Below are 21983 nucleotides of genomic sequence, written 5' to 3'. Positions count from 1 at the left end.
GTCATCTCCTGGCTGCCAAGAAAAATGTTTAAGCTTAACCCCTTGCTCAAAATTTAATCTGTGATGGGCACTCTCCTCAGTTTTGCAGAAGTTAACTTCCAGAATCACAGCAGAAAAATCATAGAAGCATGGGATGGTTTAGGTTGGAAGAGACCTTAAATCTCATCCCATTCCACTCCCTGCCATGAGCAGGGACACCTTCCAGTATCCCAACCTGACCTTGGACATTTCCAGGCATGGAACAGCCCCAGCTTCTCTGGGCAGCCTGTGCCAGGGCACAGGGAACAATTCCTTCCCAATATTCAAGCCAAACCTATTCTCTTTCACATCACATTTGAGCCCTATTCTAAGAGAAGATTCATCTGATGATAAACAGATTTATACTGCCAAAGCCTGACCAATGCAAATGCCACTTTACCACCATTCATTTATTTAAATGACAAGGTCAGGCATCTCAGAGTTTTAGTTTAACAAAATCAAGGATAATCTGGTAATGTGTAAGTCTGTTGAAGTGTTTGAAGTAGCTGGCAATCTTGCTTTTCTTGGACAGTCTTGGAAAAAGTATAATTGACAATGGCTGGTCATAAAATAAAAATAAATATATGTAAATTAAAAGAAACAAACACCAGTTTTCTAACTCCTGTATTATGTAAAAATAATGTAGCCTCTTATGGTCAGAAGAGCTGTGAAAGGGCTATACCTTCTCTGTGGCCATAAATTTCGTAAGTGTTAAATATCCATGTGGTCTGGGAGGGCCAGCATCACTGAGATAATAGCCTATAGCAGGTTAGAATGAAAATATTTGATTTTTTTTTTAAGAAAAAGAAACATGAAAGTTGATGACAAAATTATTATATCCACCTAATTTACCTTTGAGTGTGCCAAAGTTTATCTAGCATCTCTTTCCCCACAGGTAACAATTCTACAACAGCTAAAAGGAAGCAATGTGGTTTTTGGTTCTATTACACAGTGTATAAAACCCATCCATGTTAATCCCTCTCATACAATCACAGCTGTTAGCTTTCTTAGTAGCATTTTGAAGGCTCTCAGTCCCTTCCACCCCCAACATGACCTCCCCCCACCCCGTCAGTGTCCTCTCCTTCTGCGCTGGTTCTTGCTCGGGGCCTTCAGGAGACTCTCACGGTATTTTGTGTTTGTGTGGAACTGCCGGACCATCTCATGGTCTTTGTTATCCAGCACTCTGGGCAGAAAGAGAGAGGATTTCTGTGTCCTGCGGGTTTTAAAGCCCCTCCTGGGTCGTCCTTTGCCATTGATTGAGACGTACCAGAGTCTCTCAGCGCTGGCTTTGCGCTTGGTGCTGGCCCTGCTGGGGACAGTCCGGTACAGACGGGAGGCGTAGGTGTTGTAACCCAGCTCATGGATCCTCTCCACGAACTCACACTCAGAGTTGTAGTTCTCCTAGAAAGGGAACACGAAAACAGTCTCAAGCCACGGTCTCCCCAGTTTTAGGACAAAGACAGCAACATACTTGGTAAGAAAATCTCAGGCTGGTGCTAGAAAAGGCAGGAGGGAAGCGCTGAGCCTGAACAAGGTGCTCCTGTCAGCAGTGTGAGCACACTGTGCATCAGAGACCCCAGGAAGAGGCCCCAAACCAAACTGAAAACAAAAAGATGGCATGTGAATAAGAGTGAATAGCTCTGCTGACTGTTCAGCTGTAATTTTTTTGCTTATAAATTTAATGCAGCTGTGAACTGGATTATTTAATTACTGACTATCAACCTTTGCTGTCAATTGAAAAGTTAAAATCCTACAGTAGAATGTAAAATATGTCTCCTCAGTTGGTATATTAGTCATTGGATACACGTGTAGTCTGTTGCATCCAGTTCAGGACGGATATTTGAGCAGTAAACCACACCTTTATGGAGCTTCTTTGTCAGCATAATGAAAACACACTCTGCCTTCCAGTGTGCTCCTCCAAAATGACAGGCTGTTCCTTTCTCACAAACTGTTAAGGCACAATATGCACCTGTCCCAGTTGGTCACATTTCACATGGTCTGTCCAAAATTGCTCCTTTTCACCTGCTCCTTGACTGAGAGACGCCTCTGCAGAAGCCTGGCACAAGGAACTCCTTCCCCCTCCTTGGGAGCAGGAGAACAGCACAGATAAAGGACCTCCCACACTGTCCATCTTTCCTTAACTCCAAACCCATCCTTGTCCCACTTGTGGGACAAAGATTTCAGGATCTAATACATGTGAAGCACAGAGGCAGAAGGGAACTACCACCATGGGTCTTTATTTTTCATTGTTTAGAGGCTGTGGAAAGGGCACAGGTAACCAGGCTGGGGCCGGAAACCCAGACCTAGGTGGCCTAGACCCCACAAACAGCATGTCTTTAATGCTGTTCGCTCCCCAGAAACACTGATGGGCATTTAAGAAGACTTTAAAAGACTCCACATGTCCCGGCTTCCCAGCTGTGAAACGGAAGCGCCCTTGCTTGCAAGGACAAGGGTTTCAGATGCTGTAGTGCTGGAGCCCATGCAGCCACCAGATGTAGGTGGATTTGTCCTGCTGCCTGCCTCCCTTCTGGCTGGGGAGGGTTTATCACACAGGAAAAATGGAGAGGATTATTACAATCTGCTGAGGGCACAAAGGAATTCTGCAGGCAAAACATGGGAAACTTGGCGAACATGGGAAAACTGGTGAACTGAGGGATAATGGAGTTATTCCAATATGATTTCATATAAATGGTCCCTGGATAATTATCACTGAATTAGTCAGAGTTTTGTAACAGGGGCCTTGCAAAGGGTCTTGGGCCAGTGATACCAGGAAAGTTGTTGGACAGGCAAGCAAGGACAGGAAGTCTCTCCTGAGCTGAGCCCTCACCCCTTCCTGCTCCTGTGAAAAAAGCTGGAGTGGAATAGCTTTCCCTGGATTATCCCTCCAGCTCTGAAACAAGTCAGAAACAGTCTCTCTCAAACTTGAGCTGGAAGGGGACAAATTATCTTTTCAAGTTATACAGAAACCTTCCATGCCTGATATTCTTTGGCATGAGACAGGTGAACAAACTTCAGGATGGCCTGATGCAACTTGAACCAGAAAGGGAAGTCCAGGAGAAAAGAAGTCTCAGAGCTATCCTGCTCCTGGCTTTTCTGCACTTTAGGAGAGGAGCTTTTTGCTCAGAATTTGTTTAGTCTTATTTTAATTCAGTTTAAGTAATCTGAACAGAAAAACCCCTAATCTGAAGAAGAAAGAGAAAGATGAGAAAGAACTTGAAAAAATCATCCTTCCAAATAATTTCTCTGGGGCAGATGCTGGTTGTGAACTGATGAAGGAGGTATTATTTTTAAAAAAACAAACCTATTTCAATCAGAATATTAACCAGAATAAAACTGGACAGCCTTTACTTTGGCAAGGAGAGCTACCATGCCCTCATTCCTCTTCAGCTGCATTTTCCTTTGCCGAAATTGTTTGTGGTGTGGTTCTCTGCAGCAGCAAAGAACCCTCATCTTTACACACACACCCCCCTTAATTAGTGAGTATCACGTGAGACACATTACAGAAACTGGGTTGTAAACATTGTCAGAACACTCCTGAAAAGCTGGAGTTACATGAGTCAAACTGGGGAAGTACAGAGCTGGTTGTGTCACCTAGGCTGGGTTCTCATGACAAAAGATCACATCGCTCAAGAGTATGTCCTGCTGCTCAAATCAACAGAATTACATCTAATGACTTCTAGGAGGGAGCAATTTCACCTCAGCCATATTTCCCCTCTTCAAACCTGCTCCCATGCCCCAGGATTCCTGGGGAAACTGCACCATTTTACTGTCCTGCAGTGTGAGATCACAAGATTGCTGGGATGTAATCAAAGACAGTGGAAGAAATTCAAGTAGGGAGATAATGTGTATGGTACATGCTGACAAACATGTCCTGGTATGTCCCTGAGTGTGAAGAAGTCTAAGCTGGAGTATTTTATTCACTCAAGGGAAGTACTGTCTTGGCTGAAAAGGCAAGCTTCCCACTTATATCAGCATACCCCAGATTTTATCTCACAGATCAAGGTAAAAAAATTAGGTCAAAGGAATAAAATAAGGTGCCTATTTTCATCTATATCTTCTTGTGCCTCCTTCTTGCTTTCCTTCCTATGGCCCCGCCTTTTAGTACCTGTAAATTCTTCCATTGCCCAACCAAAAGCTCTGTGCAAAGAAACTCCCATCAGGAGGCTGTTTTTCTGTAGCATCAATGCTCAGTCACTTGTGGACATTCTTTATCAGACATGTCTCTGCCAGCATCCAGTTCTGGACAATTCTGACATTCCATGTACCTGTGGCTGTCCAGGCAGTAAGAAAGTAAGAACACAGCTTTTTCCCCACTTTTAAGAATATACTGATTGGTTGCCTGTGAGAATTCCAGGCAAAAGCCTCTTGTAATGTTACTCTTCTCTAGAAATACAGATTAATAAGAAATCAGTGCTCCCCACTAGACCTGTTCCCCCCACAGGAAATGACAGACATGTGTCAGGCTTCAGTAAAACTTACTGATGCATAAAGTCTGCCCCTCTTGTTCATGGCCAGGTATCTGCCAGAGAACAGGCCCTTGATGGCAACGATTCCAACATCCACAGCAGTTATTTCCAGAATACCTAGAAACAGAATTAGGAGATGTGTTTTTGCTCAGGTGTAATTTTTTGAGATACATTTACATGTCTGCTTACCTGAGGAGTGTGATCTCACAGCTACCATTTGCTCACATAAGAATCAGGGTGATAATGTGAATGAAATTATTATTATTTGAAACAATACAAAGCAAGGATGATGTGGAAATTGTTCAAGACAAGGTGGGCAATGAACCCCGAGATGCCTAATTGAGACTGAACTCTTTCAAAAATGAAAAAGATCTGACACTGAACTAGAGGTTCACTTAATCCTATACGTGTATAAAAAACTTTAAATCCTCTTTAATGCTTAGGAACACAAGAGCTCTTGACTTATTGAAGCCAGTCACAAAGCCGCCCATTTCAGGACAAAGCCCTTGCTGAGGTCTCCAGAGGATGAAACAGAGCAAGGCCACTGCATTTTAGAGCCATGCACATAATCATGAAAGGGACTTGAGATTTAGGAGGTCAATGCAGCCCTCCAGACAAGGACTGTATGACTGTCTGAGACAAATTAAAAGCGAGATTTTCAGGTGTCCAAGATGGGGTCCTGCAACGCGAGAAGTGTCACAGGCAAGGCCGGTGCAATACCTGCCCAAATGTTCAGCCAAAGGTGCCAGGACACTAATGAAGGCACAAATGACTTAGAAGATGCTGTTGTGTGTGCATGGCTCTCCATCAGGCTCGCTCAAACCCTGTTCTCCATTCTCCAGCCATGGCCTGATGGCTCTGTACTTTCTGTGAATGCTTGAAAGCAAGAGGTGACCCTGGCACCGAAACCCACTGCTGCCTTTTGGAAACCCTGAAGGCAGAGCCAAGGGCCTGTTCCCTGTGCAGAGCTGGATTGCTGGCCTGGGAGAGCTGGGCTGGGTTTGGCACAGCTGGTTTGAATCAGGCACCGGTTCGCTGCTGAAGGATGCCTCCTCCGGGCTGTGACAGCGAGGGGGGGTTTCTCTAGGAAATAGTGGTTTTTCTTTATGGACTTCAGACACATCCCTGAGGTCTCCCTATCTCTGTGTGCCATCACCAGGCGGGATTTACGCATCCTGGGGTGGCGGGGCAGGGGCGGAGGCCGGGGGCTCCCCCGGTGCTGAGCCCCGCTCTCGTCCCTCCTGCCGCCCTCGCACAAACCCCCTCACTCCTGACATATCCGCTTTCATCTTAATTACGCCGCTGCCCAGCACATGTCAGAGGGGACAGATGTGATTTAGCCGGTGGTTCAAGCTCCCCCCGGGAGCCAAGCTGGGACGGGACGGGGGACGTGCGGGCAGTCCCCAAGGGCTCCGGGATCGGCCCCGGGGAGGTGCCGGGCACCGGCTGCCCAGCGGGCCGGGCTGGGGCAGGGCTGCTCCCCGGCGCAGCGGGGCTAAGTGACAGCTCGAGAGGGCTGAGCAGGGCAGGGTCGCGGTCCCCGTCGGAGAAACTTGGCGTTTGGGGGTCTCCTTCTGTCCCGGGGGATCGCGACCCTCCGCCGGCGGTCGGCTCTCCGCAGCCTGCGGGGCCGGCTGGGGTTCCCCCCCCGCCCGCGGGCCGGGGGTGCCGCCAGCCCCGGGAGCTGCGCGTCCGGCGGAGCCGGCGGGGAGGCTCTCAGCGAGGGGAGGGGGCCAAAGTCCCGACCCCAGGGGATGCCCCCGGTCCCCGCCGAGGAGCCACAGCCGACCCGGCTAGCGGAGCAGCTACGGAGGCAGAAGCGGCTTCGCCACCTCCCCGTCCGCCCCGTCCATGACCCGCTGCCCGCCGGGGCCGGGGCAGAGCGCGAGTGATGCGGGCGAGGGGCTCCCATCTCCGCACAGCCCGGCCCGGGGGCCGCGGTCTGGGGCGAGGTGAGCCCGGTACTCACTGAAGGCGCTGTTCTTCTCCAGGGTGCCGTTGATCCTGCCGCTGGGGTGGATCTGGAGGTGGTACTTGGTGGCACAGTAGAGCTTCCTGCGCCGGGGCGCTCCCCCGAGGTGCTCGTAGACGCCGCCGCGTCCCCCCGCATCCCGGCGCGGCCGGGGGGCGGCTCCGGCGGCCTCGGGCACGGCCGCGGCCCGCCCTGGGGACCACGGCTCCTGCAACAGAGTCAGGAACAAGATCCAAATTATAACCATTGTGGCATGGTGGCCTCAGCGCTTAGTCTGCTGGGGAGAGCGCGGCTCGCAGCCAGTGGCACCAGGGGTCCCATTAAAGCCGTCTTGCTAGCAGCACTCCGGAGATGCCGAGCGCACGCTGCTTCGAGCCGTGCAGCATCGGCAAGATTTTATCAGCCTCGATCTGGCCCTTTTATCTGTCTCAGATTTACTTAAATCAATAGACATCGGCAAAGGCCGCCGAAGAGTCCCAGCTGTTTGTGTTACACGGAGCTGCCGTGATCAGCCTTCTCCTTGGATTTCCAGATAGACAGACGGCATGCGTGAGACAGAGAGGCAAGGAAGGAGAGAGGGAGGGAGAGAGGGAGGAAGCCGCTGAATTTCGGCAGGAGTCTGTGGGGAAAATAGTTGATCGACGGAGCATAGAAATAAAAGGAGCTTCCTGCAACAATAGCCCGATCTGCGACCAATTGATACAGAGCAGAGGAGGCAAAAGGTATCAGTCTCGTGTGAACTCCCAGAGTGCAGCGTGGATAAAATTACACAGCATCTCTCTCTCTCTCTCTCTCTCTCTCTCTCTCCCTGCCGCCACCGCGCACATTGCACACCCCCGCACGGGGGGCCGGCAGCGCGGAGCAGCCGCGGACCCTCCGCCGAGCGCCGCCGCCCCCCGCGCTGCGGGAAGGGGGGGATGATGCTCCAAGGGAACCTCTTCGGGAGGTGGCTCTGGCGAGTTCGCGTGTAAAAGGCAAAGAGCGAGGGAGGGGGTGCGGGTCCCGGCTCCCCGGGAGGCGATGGGGGGAGAAAACACCCCCGTGGCTCGCACTCAGGATTTGCTCAGCGTGTGCGTGTCCCTCGCTCTGCCCCCAGTGAGGAGAGCAAACAGTTATTCCTAAGTCAATCAGCTCGCTCTTACGACTAATAGGCGTTATTTAGATGGAGCTCTCACGATCTAATCATTCCCAAATTAACTTAGGCAAAGCAAGGCCCGGCAAGTGTTATGATGTACATCCCTGAGTGCATTTGCAAGAAGTCGTAGCTAATCCTTTTCCTTAACTCCGGTGCCTGGAAAGTCTCATTAGTTGGCGCGGAGCTGCCCTCGCTACCCTGGCGCTTCACACCACTGCCTACGCTTTCCAAAGAGGATGGAGCTACCTATAAATAAATATAAAAGAAGGCAAAAGGTTCAACAGCTCCGTGAATTACGCTGTCCCTGCGTGCTCCTCAAAGGCAGCTCGTTAATTAGATTTGCATCTGAAACAGGCAGTAGGAGTTTTGGGGAAGTGTTTGAGAGATAATTAGTATTAATGTGCTTGAAGGGCACACAAATACACCTTTGAAGTGAGTCACGTCACAATTCGAGCGTTTGACCTTGATCAATATAATTTTTTTTTTCCGGAACTGGTGAACATGAAGAGGTCTATAAATTTTTTTAAAGACCTTCCTATGTAGAGCAGGAGGATTTTCTTACACGTTAAAGACTTCTTTTAAAAAGGGAAGCTTTTACTAGCGGGAAAATAAGGGAAGGGGTACGACCTTTTCCTGAAAGGAATGGCAGAAGGACGAAACTGTCTCGAAAGCTACTCCCCGTTTTAAGCTGGTGCTTAATATTTAGTAGTTCTTCAAGGCTAAAAGGATTTTCATTATACAGTCGTCTGGAATAAAAGGAAACACATAAAAAACCCCACAAGCACCCTCTCCGCCTTTACCACCCTTCCTCCCCCTTTTCTTCTCCGCAAGTTAAGCCCCAGCCTCACAAGGAGAGCTTGATCTGGGGATGATAAATGTTTGTACAATTAATTCTTTATTGCTGTTCTCCTACAATGCCACTGCCAGGCGGTCAAGTGGTTCCAGCGTATTGATTGAAAGCTAAAAAAGCTGTGTATGCAAGTGAAATATGTAAATCCTAAACATGCAGAACCCAAGTTTTGGAGTTTACGTGGTGGGGGGAGTGTTGTTTGCAGGCCAAATCCTTCAGTCCCTCAGAAAAGAAGAACCTCTCTGGAAAACCTTCCTCTCGGGGATGCTCCATAAATCGTCTCCTGGGGGACTCGTAACCTCTGACGAGCTGCGAGACAACTGTGGCAGCAGAAAAATAACTCTTAACGTGTCACGAGTCTCCTGAAAGATGCTTTCACCGGCACCGCTTGAAGGGAAGATAAAACACAATTACTGACAGTAATTACAGCGATCTCTTTAGAACAAATCTCGGCTCTGTCCCGAGCCCGGTGCAGCGCCCTGTGGATGCGCAGCTGACATTTTCCGGTTCGGGATTCGCAGGGCATTTTCATTAGTGCTCTGAAAAAAACCCCTCAAGATCCTCCTCCCGCCCCCCACCGCAATAATAAACCCCAAAGACCAGTGGGTGGAAGAGTAACACGCTAATGACTTTTGCTCAAATTGTTTCCATCTTGATCACATTTTCATAATTAGCGCCATCAGCCACAAATCTTTCCGCCTTGGGCATCTGCCGCAGCCAGGCTTCCCCAGCGATGTGGATTCTACTTATTAGGGAGGGGAACACTTACAGGTCTATCATTAATGGTCCTCCTTTCAAATGAAATGAACCCGACCCCCACGGAAATATCAAAGGGCCGTAACCACCTCGTCTCTCTCGGCGCAGCGCTGAATAGCGAGCAGCCTGAAGTCGTTTCGCTCTACTCAGACATCTCTACAATAAAACATAAGCCCACTCTTGTATATTTTAAGTTTGTCTGGTGACCATTTTTGAAAACAAAAAGGGTCCCTTTGATGTGGTCTGATTCTAACAGGGGCTGCGACGTCAGATGTGGTCTACCGAATCTTTCTGGAAATATTTTTAATTATGCCCCAGAGCTCCTTGTAGCCCCAAAGTAATCATCAGAGAGCGGTTCGAGCCTGTCGCTTCACGTGGGGGGAAGAGGATGCTCTAGACCGTACGTAACTAAATCAGAATTATGGCTGATAATGATCTTCTAATTGGCTCGAAGTGTGTGATTTTAAATGTATCGCGGTAGGGATCTGTTATTCTTTTGCTAACGGAGGATTTCGAAGGCTTCTCTCAGTTCAGCCACAAACCCAGCGTTTCTCCTGCGAAGACATTGGGTAAAAGCGAGTATTTGAGACAGAGGATTTTATCCTTGTAAACACGTGAAGCACTCGTACTCTATACTAATTACTCTCCGAGAAGGCATATATATATATATATATATATATATATATATATGTATATATTCGGACATGGACGTCTAAGATCTTTATGGAGATACAATGTTTTATTTAAGTATTTCCGAAGTGTAAACAAACAAACAAAAAAAGGGCAAAACTTTGAAAGGGCCAACTTTAACCTGTAACAAACTTTCCAAACCCCCATCTTGCAGGGATGGGGCAGTGAATCAGGATGTGCTGTTCCTCCGCACCCAGCGCTGATTTACGACCGGCCCGTTACTCGAAGGAGAAGGAAGTCACAATTTGTAGAGCAATAAATACCGAGGCGGTGGGTGGAGCCCCCAGCAGGAAAAAAGAAAAAAAAAAAAGAAAAAAAAAAAAAATCCCTCTCTTTCTCCAATTAAAAATCCATCCCAGCTAGGCTGCGGAGCGTGGGAAGGTCCCAAAGAAAACAGGCGCGGTGCTGATGAGGTGTTTTGTTTGCGATGTGCTAATGGCATCTTCCGAGCGGAGCTTTCCTCCCTGCTGCAGTCCCCTCACACCTGCTGATACCGGGAAGAGCCCCGAAAATCCAATTGATTTAATTCGGCTATATTTTGTTTTCTTTGTGCTGTCCTGGCGGGGTTATTCTGCACCCCGCGAACAATATAATCTTGTTTAAATGACTTTCCAGACCACACAGCATCAGGTTACCCTGTTCTATAGGGGCAGGCAATGCTGCTTATTGTATTGTACGGCAGTAGCTCCCAGAAAGCAGGATGGAGGCAGAGTGGAGGAGGAAAGCTCCGAGGAGGAAATTAATAGCTTCTGAGGTTCAGGTTGTTTTTCAGGTGGGGAAAAGAAGATATAGGTAATTTCCAATGAAAGCACACAGAGAGAAAGCTCTAGAAGAAATGTTAAACACATAAAAACTTTAAAATAATTTTTCCCTTTATCCACTCACATGAAATGTTTTTCACTTTTATAGTAACTTTTTGCAGTTTATGAACAAACAAGCTGAGGTCTTTAGCATGACACAGCTGATTCTATACATATTATGTGAGCTACTGCTATATTGCCCTTCAGACAGTAAATCAGTGTACAAGTTTTAGTCTTCTGTATTTTGGTTAAAACATTCTATAATCGAGATCTATTGTTGTTGTTATTATTGTTGTTGTTGTTGCCATTATTAATATTTCAAGATGCAAGTGTTTAAATTCCTTACTCCTACTGAATTCCTACCAAAGTTGTTGAGAGTTTCTCTGTCTAAGGACCAAGAGATTAATCCTTCATTCAAAGTCCATGGAATTCACTAAGAGCCTTTTCTTTAAAATCAATGAATTTGGATCAGGCCCAATCTTATCACTAAAAAAATAATTTTCTGTCATGCTCTGATAATTTCTTAATGGCTTGCTGAATGAAAATATTCTAAACAATGAATTCAGTAGCATTAAAGGAAAAAATCCCATATTTTACCCTCGGTCGCTTACTCCTTTTCAACACAAGACACAAAGGAAACAGTAGAAGAAATGTAACAGAGAGAAATGTGCGATGGTGAGGTTTAGATGACTGTCACGTGGCTTGGACAGATCTGTGGCAGGCTCAAAGCAGGCTACAATAGGGATATTCAGACTCATACAGAACTGTAAACTGCAGCCACGAGAATAACCAAACATGAGAAATACAGGGTAGTCCACAAGAGGAGAAAGGAGTGCAAAAACAATAGAAATGTAATTTGGTGATAACCTGGAGGCTGTTTGCATACCTGCTTCACACCTTTGATATCTCAATCCTCACTTAATAACCTGAGCTCTTGGAAAAACTCTACTCGCTTTTTTTTTTTGGTAACACAGCACTTTTTTTGAAATAAGCTTCAAAGAGTTTCTTCTGATTTACAGAGGAGCCTGGTGTACCTGGGAGAAGTATCTGACCCATACCCAGGATGGGTACCCACTGCATACCCAATTGCACTTTGTGCCTGAAGGATCTGCTGTTCAGATAAATCTCCTACTACTTTTAGAATTTATCCTCCCATTGCTTTCACAATCAGAGGCTTGTTACAATCTCACTCAGCCCTGCAAATCTTTGGGAATTGGGTTACCCGAAGATAAAAGATCTCTCTCTTTCTCCAAGCTGTGGCTGGGTCAACACTTTGCAAAATCAGATGACAGGCAGAGGGGTCAGGCCTAGGTCTGTGCATGGGGTGCCCAAGCACCAGGGATAAATCCTGGAAGCAGCTGCCTTAGGGAAATGGCACGTGCATGGACTTTTGTCCCTGGGCAGAGAACACTGGTGACAGGAATGATCCACTCCACTCTGAAGGTCAGCAAATGTTGCATTTAAACTTTGCTGGGAAGACCACTTCAGATTAAGGTTTGCATCCTATGCCTGGGGTGTAAGGAATAGGGACAAGAATCAGGAGAAATGCAGGCAAGGAGAGGTTATACAGTTTTCAGATCTAAAAAAAGCTGATGTAGAGAACATCAGAAACACAAAGTTAGTATCTTAGATGAATTTCAGCAGAATTCTTCTTTTCCAACAGGGGAAGAGGTGAGGCATTTGTCATAGGAGAATGATCCCAGGTGTGTTCCTCAACCACACAAACTAAGATGTCACGGAGTCATGGTGAAAGGTACAAAGAGGGAACAAGCTAAAAGGATCTTTCCTTCTTGTACGCCCTGCATTTATCTATCAGAGCTTGGGTGGGAAATAAAGTGGAGTGATGAATAACTCCAGAGGGTGCTTGGTACAAATATGTGAGTTTATCTCTCGACCCCATGTCCCTAAGCCACCCAGGATACAGAGTTTCACACAGTAGCTATGAGCTCTCTGCTCCACCAGTGTGGGGCAGGTGGGAGGCATTCAGGACACACCTGGAGAGGCTTGAGATGGAATCAGTGTTATTTTGCTCCCCTCCAGAAGGTCTGCAATTGAGGAGAATGTGGGACCAGACTCTGGGGCTTAGCCAAGCCAGCAGAAAAATGGCCTCTACTTAATACAGACCCTTCCCACAGTGGACATTTAGTCCCACAGGGGGATTAAAAGTCTCTCTTACTAGACCTGGAGTTCCATAGAAGAAATAAACTGCTGAGAAAAAACACATATATTACATTTTTTCTTCTTTCTTTACAATTTTGTGAAAGCAGAAGTCCTACTACTTAAATCCTCAAAACCAGCCAGGCCAGCAAGGAGGAATTCCTCTGTCCTGTCCTGCCACTGGTTACCCCACATTAGCAGGTGTGGTCTCAGTTCCTCTGGTGCTCTTCTGCAGAAATTAACAAATATTTTTTTCATAGCTGTTCCATTAAGTAGGGTACTAATCAACTGATTAATACTGTGTTCTAGATATCCTGTACCTAAGACAGTGCATATAAGAAAGTATGGGGTAGATAAGACAATTTGGATCTCTTGTTTCAACCCAATTCAGCTGCCTGAGCTGCTAGAACTGAAGGTATATTTTTCACCTGTAACATAAAGAGGGAGTTTCAATAATTGAATAGTGTGTTACCTCAGTGCACTTTCTAATCTGAGACAGTCTTCTACAATTTCTCCTGCCCTAAGAAAAATATCATAGAAATGATGACCCAAATCAGCAAAAATATCCAAAATAAATAAAACATGCCTGAAACATCTCAGAATTAAGATGCAGATGCAAGTTGTGAGAGCTGCCCATGACAAAGCTGGTGTTGCAAAGGCACAGGCTCTACCCATCTCCTGTCTACTTGCAAGCTCCGGTTTAAATGACTAGGTTTTAGCCCCAACAGAATATTTTCCCACTGAACAGGGCTTTTTGGTGGCACAGGGATATGGTGTCACATCAAAAAAAGAGGTCAGGGCATTTTCTTTCCTGGAAGTTGCAGTGCACAGTTGCAGCACTGCTGTGTGTTGTGACTCAGATACCTGTGCTTGGATCCCACATCCCAGGTGATGCCCCAGTGTGCACACAAGGGTCAGCTCTGGGCCATCTTTGTACTGCCAGCATCCCACATGTGGCTGGAAGCCACAGGTGAATTTGCAGTGGATATATTTCCCAGTATCTCTTTGGCAGTAATCTCTCTTTCCTTGGAATTGAGTAACACAAGCTCATAAACTCAGGTCAGCAAAACTAGGATCTAATGACCAATATTATTTTTTATGTCTCTAAATCTCATTGCCACATCTGATCCCCCTTCACCATTCTCTTTCAGGTGTTCTTCTCATTAGGAAGTACAATCTGCTTTCTCTCCTGTAGCTGGGATGGCTGACTGGTAAGTAATGTTGATTTTTTTCTGGGAAAAAAAATTGAAAAATCAGACTCCCATTATAGATGAGTTGCATCCTATAGATGTGACATCTTAGCTTTACTAAGGCCTTTTTTTTCAGCAGTTATCTACAAAGCAGAGTTTTTCCTGTGGATCATTTAAAAAGAATTGATGCATCTTGCAGAATCCATTCTTTAGTGAGTTACAGGAGGCAGAGTAAGCACTTATTTGTGTCTTCATGTCTGAGCATTGCTTTCTATGAAGGGTGTTTGTTGCCGTGAATCTCTCCTTGGTAATCCAGTTATTTGCCTTAATAGACCACCTCAAAACAGAACAAAACAAAAAAAAAAAAAAAGGAAAAAAGGGTGTGTGGAAACTTTCAGGTTTATTTTATTTTCTGAAATCACTTGTCCTCTGATTCTAGCACTTAACCACTAAACCCACTGACTGTTCACACAGACCAGTAGAGGTTCTTATCCCAAGAACATTTTTCCCTCCTGCCCCATTCTGATATTTTATTTTATGAAAAAGGATAAATTGGAACGTGAAGAAGTCAGATCCCTCACTTGAGGTCCAGGGCACCATCATCTGTCTCAGGAGCACATTGTCCATTAATCTATGAACGATGACCCTGGGGTTGTTCTCCAGCTACATCTGAGTGCAACGTTGCTCCTTAAAGACTGATATGTGTATCAGACCTCAATAGTGGAATTCTGGACTATTTTTATAAAATATTTCTTTGGACAGTTTTGGTTCACAGGGCTCCTCTGAAAAAAATCAGTGAAGTTATTGTCAGACAAACATCTGGACTGAAAGAGTACAGTGGGTTTTAGAATCACCCGAATTTTACAGAAGCAGAATGCAAACAGTTATAGAGAATTATTGGCTTTTGTCAAATGTGGACATTTCAAAAGCATTATTTATTTTTTTTTTTTTTTCAGGTCACTCATTAAAATCTATCCTTTGCCCAGAAAGAAGGACACCCACTTCCAAGCAGACACACAAACACAGACACACACACAGGCACACCTGCAGTCCCTACCCGTATGTAATGCCTGAACTTGCAAACTCTTTGTCATGGAAGTAATCTTTATTCACGTGAGCAACCCCACAAGACTATTCATGCAATGGAGAATTACTCACATGGGTAAAACTTCTGCAGAATCAGGTCCTGGATCTAACAACAGCATTTTAATTACAGACAATCCCCGAGCAATGTGTACAAAAGAGGTTTTTTTTCCTGGACAATAACAAAGGTTATTAGCCTGTTCTTTTTTCCCCTTCTTGCTCTTTGGTTTGAAAGGAGGCACCAATAATCCAAACCAAATAAAACTGACCTTTGAACCTTTTTTGCTGTACTTTTTCTCATGCCATGATTTCTTTAGTCTGTTAGTGATCTGAAGGCTCGTTCTGGGCTACAGCCACTTTCCCAGACAGGACTGCCTTTCGTCCCCTGACAAATCACTGCTGAGCCCCTTTTGTCCTGCACCACTTTGATCTCACCTGCCTGTCAGGCAAAAAAGGACTCCCGTACAGTCAGAATGCATTGCAAACAAATTGGCAACCATTTCATTCCTGTGCACCATTTTCAGCAGAGATCACGATAAAGATAGAGAATTTTTAACCCTTTTCTCGACCTGCAGGACTAGGAAGAAATGCTCAGTTATGGTGGATTGAAAAAATTATTTATTAAGGAATAGAAGAATTAATAAAAAACAGCAAAAAAAGCCCACAAACCTCTCTAGATCAGAATTGCATGGCATATTCTCTCTCAAATACAAAGGAATGATTGCACAGTGGGCAGTGCTATGCTCAGATACAAGCTTTGTAGAAGATCGATTCCGTTTAATTGGACAGCTGCTTAAGCATAAACTAAAGAAACATAATAGATATTCTCCAATGTGAATGAAATTAATCCTATTGTAAATAACGATTGGAGTATTTAAAGGGATATCTGAATCCTTTCCAATATCCAAACTTAGCCATAGGTGAGTTTCTTTCCCAGTTTAATCTCAGTAACTTTTAATGTTTAATTTTTTAAAAAAAATTTACAGTTCTTCATCACATAAAGTTTAGAAAAGACATTGTGTAGCAACTGGCAATGACTGTGCATTTCACTCTGTGATACCAGAGGAATCCAGTCCTTGAGCTCAGATTTGCAGGATCATAGGTGTATTTTAGCTGTTTACCATTTATCTTCCCTCATGTGCCACCCTCCTTCCAAAGCAGCAGCCCTGTTTATCCAAAAGGCAGCTTTTTATCAAATTACCTGTCCGCCTTTATTTTAACCTAGCAGTACACATTGCCCTCAGAGAAAGGAAATTTAACACATCCCTCTCTTCTGTTTAAAATTATTGAAAGAAGAAGTATAAACTTTTGGAGAAAGCAAAGCTACACCAGTGATGAAAAGGAGAAAGAGCACTCAAACCTGTTGTAAAACATACATATTAATGAAACAGTGCATTCTGCACAAAAAATATTTAAATTACATTTTATAGCTGAAAGTTCAGTGTTTCTATATTCCTGCCACGCTTACCTGATACAAACAGTAGTGATTGTTTTATTGATATCAGTATATCCCCACATATTTGTTTGGTTTAGAGTGTATAAATTTTTCTTTCAAGTGTTACTCTGCTGATTCCTCCATAAGGAGAGAATTCTTTATTTGGCAGGAAAAAATCCTCTGAAATTAAAAGGAAAGAAGCTGTTTAAGAACTGGTTATAAATGTTAAAAGAAAACTATTACCAAATCTCTGTTTTGCTTCATTGTGCTGATGTCCTGATAATGTTTAAATATACATGAGATACAAATGCAGTAAAAATAGAAAAATGCTGTTAAAATATATGAGATAAAAATGCTGTTGCTTCTTGATAGTAAAGCATAGTTTTGGTGGTTTTTGGTTTTTTTAAATTGACCTAAGTACAGCTTTGTGTTCACAAATCCCAGTCCCCAAAGCCTGAGAGCAGAATCTCAGTATCAGCTAAGTTTTGCTGGATGGAAAGAAATTGTTGGCCTGTTTTCATGTATCATGGAATGACAGAATCATGGAATGGTTTGAGTTGGAAGGGACATTAAATTCATGCAGTTCCATTTCCCTTCCCACAGACAGCGACATCTTCTACTAAACCAGAGCTCCATCCAGCCTGGCCTTGAACAATTCCAGGGGTGGAACATTCCCAGGAGAATGTCCTCCACTTTCGTTCAATACATAAAAAAGGCCAGTCAGGAACCTTTTGTGACCATGCCCTTGGGAAATGGACAGGTTTCCGTCTTTTCACCTCTCATTCCCAAACAGAGTCAGGATCTTCTTCAAAATTGTCCCTTCCTATCTTACCTTGCAGGTCTTCTTCAAGGACGTTTCATGACCACTCTTTTTTTGATGCCCTGTGTCTCCTAACCTGCACTCAGCCTTTGAGAAAAATCTTTGAGAATCCTCTTCAATTTGTGTAAAGCATCATTTTTTCCCACCAGCTGTTCAGCAGTTAGTCCTAAGTTGCATAGATCTTAACAGGAAATTCTCTGTAATGGAAATCAATAAGTTTGGAGTGGAGTCATTTTTCATGGAATTTCATGGGAATCCTAATTGTGACTGGGCCAGATCATCTAAGCCAGCTCTGAGAAGGATTAGATCTAATAAAAATGTGGTACATGTGGGTACATGCTGCTGCTGTTGCTGCTCTTAACCCGAGCTGAGCTGCACTGCTGCAAGTACATTTCTAGGGAAGATGGTAACCAAAATTCTGTTAAGACAACAATCTATACAACAACTGGGAATAAAAATTCCAAGGAGATGTTGCCAAAAGATGCCAGGGAGAAGCTCCTTCACCATCATGTTCTCCAGATATCTTTATAGCTACCACTGAGCTTTCTGTTTTAGCCAGTATAAATTAGAGTCTTTCTTGGAGCATTTCTTTGTTCTTGTGAAGGGAAAAGGCAGCTCATGTTTGACCCAACGTGTGCAAAAGTCAGCTCCAAGTTACCTTTCTTATTGATTGTTTTGACTGACATTCTCCCTCGTGTAATTCTACACACAGCTTTCAAACTAGGTTTGAAGACCCTTACCCTTTTTTTTTTTTTTTTTTTTTAACCTGTTCCCATCAGCTATTTAAGGTGCACTCACTTTTTCTTTGGGGTTTTTTTTTGAGCCTGATTATTTATAATTAGCATTTTCTGCCCACATGCAATTGTGCTCTAAACTCTTTCACATTGGGTTAATTCACTGACTTTAAAATCTATCAATTGACATCCAGAAGAAAAAAATGTAAACATGTCTTTAAAGGATGGCATGAATGGTTGAATCAAGATTAGGTCCCCACTCTTGTTAGTCCCTGATTTTCAGGGAAGGCTGCAGTCTTCAAAAATCAATTGTCTTCAAAGCTCCAAAAAGCAAAGGAATGAGCAGGGGTCAGACTCAAGAGCATCCCTTGTGCGCTGGAGTTAACATTACCTAAGTACTTTAAACGATCACTAATTAGTGCTTTCAATGGCCACTCGGAAGACCACAGGGCTGAAATATCTTATTTGGTAATAAACCATTGTGTCAGGCAGACTGGAGCAGCTCTCTAGCAGGGGCAGCAGAATCAGTCTTCTGTTACAGCCTGTAACCAGAGAGAGCTCCTGGAGGAGCCGCTGAGCCACCCCAGGTCACCCTCTGCCATTGTTCCCGGGCCAAGGTGGCCACAGGGCTCCTGCCTGGACATGCATCTGCGCTCCCCTCTTGCATTCCATGTTTAACACTGCCCTGTTTGCCTTCCATCAGGAGCATGAATGCACCTCTGCAGGTATTTAGGAATCCAGGCAGTGAAAAAAAGTATCGGTGCTGAGCGTTTCAGAGGCAACCTGGAAAAATCCCTACAAAGTTCTTCAAAATAACAGGAAAACAATTGGTAAATTATTATTTCCTAGCTGAGCTGAGTTCAGTAGAGTTAGAGTTTACTACTCACAACTGCATTTAAATGGAACAGGGGTATCTAAGGGAGCACAAAATGATTCTTAGATACTGCTGGATCCTTGAGTTTCAAGTCAACAGCCCTAAATATGTTCTATTACACACACACCCAAAATGATACAGGTAGGTAAGGATTTGACATATATAATCCTCTTTTAAGAGTTCATTTACAGATACCAAGTATTTTTGTTGGAGATATAAATAACTTGCAAAATGCATGCAGTGAAATGTGGGAATAATGAGTGTACACACAGACAGGGATCCACCATAACAAACCGGCATTTGAGCACCATTTATGAAAGTAGTCTGCATAATGACGCTGCTTTTTGAAAAAACAGCAACCATTTTACAGTTTATTCATTACTCTAAAGTCAGATGAGGATATTTAGCAGGAAATCAGTAGAGATTCCAAAAGAGACAGGCAAAGCTTTGACTTGGATCTTAGTCTGGAGTTTGCTGTGTTTTACAAATTACATTTTCTTTTCTGGCAACTATCACGGAATCAATCAGGAACCACAGAATCAATCAGATTGGAGAAGACCTCTGAGATCATGGAGTCCAACCTTTGACTGATACCCACCTTGTCAGCCAGACCATGAGCCACATCCAGTCCTTCCTTGGACACCTCCCTCACATAAACTGCATTGAACCGTAAAAAAAAACAACTCTGTGATGGTTAAAAAGCAATCATCAGAAAAATTAATTGGGACTGTGTCTGTTATAAAGAAGAGTAAAATCTTCTTTGTCCACCAGAAGACAGTGTCTGAATTAACAAATTAAAAAAATAATTGGGAAGTTTTGAGTTTTTTGATTAAAAATAAATTTTGTGAAGACAAATTTGTTTGGAAGATGGAAACTCTGGATTCTTCATGTCAACAACAACAAAATCCTGGAAAAAAATCTGCATAATACAAACAAAAACCTTACAAGTTCTACCGTGGCTTCTCCATCTTTTCTTGACTCTGTCCAAATTTCACTTGTTGTGTTTTACAGCACACTTTAGTGGAGGAGCTTCATTGTTATGTCTCAAAGACAAATAAAAAACTTACTAATTGATCTTGTCTGTCAGGAGTTTGTTTCAGATTCTAATACTTAAACTGCAGCCACCAGAATGCTAATTTCTGGTGTGTCCAGCACTGATTTTCTTGAGAAAAATAGCTTCAAAGATGCTGCCAGCCCATCCTAGAGACAGTAAATAAGTCCCTTCAGAAAGACAATTTACAACAGAAAATGAATTCTATAGAAATGTCAACTCTAGGTTTAATATAAATTTTGATAACAAACTTTGGATTTCTCAGATTTGATGATATTACCCTGCCTTGGTATTTTCAAGTGAAGGAATAATTTAGAAAAATTTTTTCTTCCACTTTGTGTTTTAGCACCTCATTTTCACAGATGAATCGTGGCAGGGCTGTTTGTCAGCCTGAGCAGGGCCAGGTGCTCCAGGGATGCAGCTCTGAGAACAGGGAGCCAGGCTCAGCTCTCCACTTACCACTGCAAATCCTCTATTATTGCCCCTTTCTGCACCCTGGCCACGAGAAACAGGCAGGGCCTGCAAAGTTAAAGCAGGGGTCACTCTCTAATTGAAACATCTCCATGTGCAGGTCAGGTTTGAAGGGTCTTTAATGTGAGTGACCACAAAATGAGGAGATGTAAGCAATTGTTGAAATGTGTAATTTCCAAAGCAAGTCACACAAAGGGAGATGGGAGTTGGCCTCAGTGGGGAAAGTCAAGGCTCAGTTTGAGGAAGATCAGTATTTTCTGAAAACCTACTCCATGAGGAAATGTTCAATTTTTATTCTTGAATCAATAATCACTTAGTCTGGAAATGGATTAAGTCCTCTGTGGTGCATTCCAATCAGCATTATTGTATTGAGGAATAAGACAACCAGAAACTGAAAACAATTGGTAAGAACTTAAGAATGACTGACTTTTTTCATTGCTTTTTCAAGAAAGAAGGGATGATGTCATATAAAGTATTTGTCATTTTTACCTGTGCAATCATCAGCACAGTTTGGATTGTAAGGCTTAAGGACTGATCCTTTAAGAAATACTCCTTTTCTAAAACTTCCATTCCTGCTGGTCCCACTGAGTGGGAACAAAATGCTTAAAGGTGTTCAGTATCTCTGTGCATTGTGGGCATTGCTGGCAGAGCCCACAGGTGGCACAAGGAAAAAATAAACCACAGGGTTTCACATTTTTACTGCATCTCCATGGTCATTAACTGCTTGTGGGTCAACCTGAAGTTTCTTTTTTTTGCTGAACAAGTCCAAGAGTCAGAGTTTTGAACTGATATCTAAAGCTCTGGAGCATTTGTTCCTCTGCCTGTTAGACTCACATCTCGTCTGTTAAAATTATTCTAAAGAGACGTTTAACCTGCTTCATACCCACATTTTGAACAATTTGTTGGAGCAGGGTCATTACTTACCACTCAAAAGGAATTATTTAGTCAAATATTCATGTCATTTATTTGGTCTTGCTCTGCCCTTTGTGGGAAGCAGTTTTCTACTCCAGTTTTGTACATTTCCGAAGTATGCTTGGAGCAGAGCAAAGGCAGAGCCACATTCTCCAGAAATATCTCTACCATAAGCTTTTTCACAAATGGATTTGTGAATTGAAAGTGAATGTCACTGTGCACACAGCATAGGCTAAGATAGCAGCTGCATTGCCTAAACGTGCTCTTTAGAGTTTTAATTCACCAGGAAAACCCTCTCAGAGAAATTAAATAGTACTCATGGGAAAGGATCCTTCTTTCAGCAGGTTTTTCGTGGGACTTTCAGGGCCATTAACAAGCCCAATACACTGCATTACCTGTCCAGTCACTTCTGTGTAGGGATCACTTTGTTGTGATACCCACTTAAAATATCAAAGCTGTGAGAAGTTCAATGAGATATTGAGAAGTGAGTAACACAGGTTTTATATGACAATCCCAAATCCCTCCCTCTGTCTTTTTTTTTTTTTTTTTTTTAAAGTTCTTTGCCAGCA

The 21983-nt window shown here is 43.9% G+C and overlaps 1 protein-coding gene and 2 long non-coding RNA genes across 8 annotated transcripts; 1 reads left to right on the top strand and 2 right to left on the bottom strand.

Moving 5' to 3' along the window:
• Nucleotides 1–787: 787 nt before the first annotated feature.
• FGF3 (fibroblast growth factor 3) lies at nt 788–8996 on the bottom strand. 2 transcript variants are annotated; one of them, XM_086894027.1, is made up of 4 exons: nt 8860–8996; nt 6454–8761; nt 4498–4601; nt 788–1419 (listed from the first exon to the last, which is right to left on the bottom strand). In XM_086894027.1, the coding sequence occupies exons 2-4, from the start codon at nt 6701–6703 to the stop codon at nt 1087–1089; spliced, it is 687 nt and encodes a 228-aa protein (XP_086750153.1). In that variant the 5' UTR covers nt 6704–8761; nt 8860–8996; the 3' UTR covers nt 788–1086. The 2 variants fall into 2 exon arrangements, with proteins under 2 accessions (XP_086750153.1, XP_086750152.1); XM_086894026.1 differs by having other exon boundaries at nt 6454–8990.
• Nucleotides 8997–9230: 234 nt separating this feature from the next.
• On the top strand, nt 9231–20054 carry LOC111930434 (uncharacterized). 5 transcript variants are annotated; one of them, XR_015287880.1, is made up of 4 exons: nt 9249–9597; nt 13154–13259; nt 13996–14055; nt 14991–20054. It is a non-coding gene; the product is annotated as an uncharacterized LOC111930434 (long non-coding RNA). The 5 variants fall into 5 exon arrangements; XR_002865162.2 differs by lacking the exon at nt 13154–13259 and adding an exon at nt 14171–14265 and having other exon boundaries at nt 9264–9597; nt 14991–15407; XR_002865161.2 differs by lacking the exon at nt 13154–13259 and having other exon boundaries at nt 9231–9597; nt 19509–20054.
• Nucleotides 9417–10118, bottom strand: LOC147652428 (uncharacterized). Its single transcript, XR_015287882.1, has 2 exons — nt 10009–10118; nt 9417–9751 (listed from the first exon to the last, which is right to left on the bottom strand). It is a non-coding gene; the product is annotated as an uncharacterized LOC147652428 (long non-coding RNA).
• Nucleotides 20055–21983: the final 1929 nt, after the last annotated feature.

Source organism: Cyanistes caeruleus, chromosome 6 (assembly GCF_971803275.1).
Source record: "Cyanistes caeruleus chromosome 6, bCyaCae1.hap1.1, whole genome shotgun sequence".
Lineage (NCBI taxonomy): Eukaryota > Metazoa > Chordata > Aves > Passeriformes > Paridae > Cyanistes > Cyanistes caeruleus.
The sequence above is the reverse complement of the archived record's forward strand: the minus strand, read 5'-3'. Positions and strand labels throughout refer to the sequence as shown.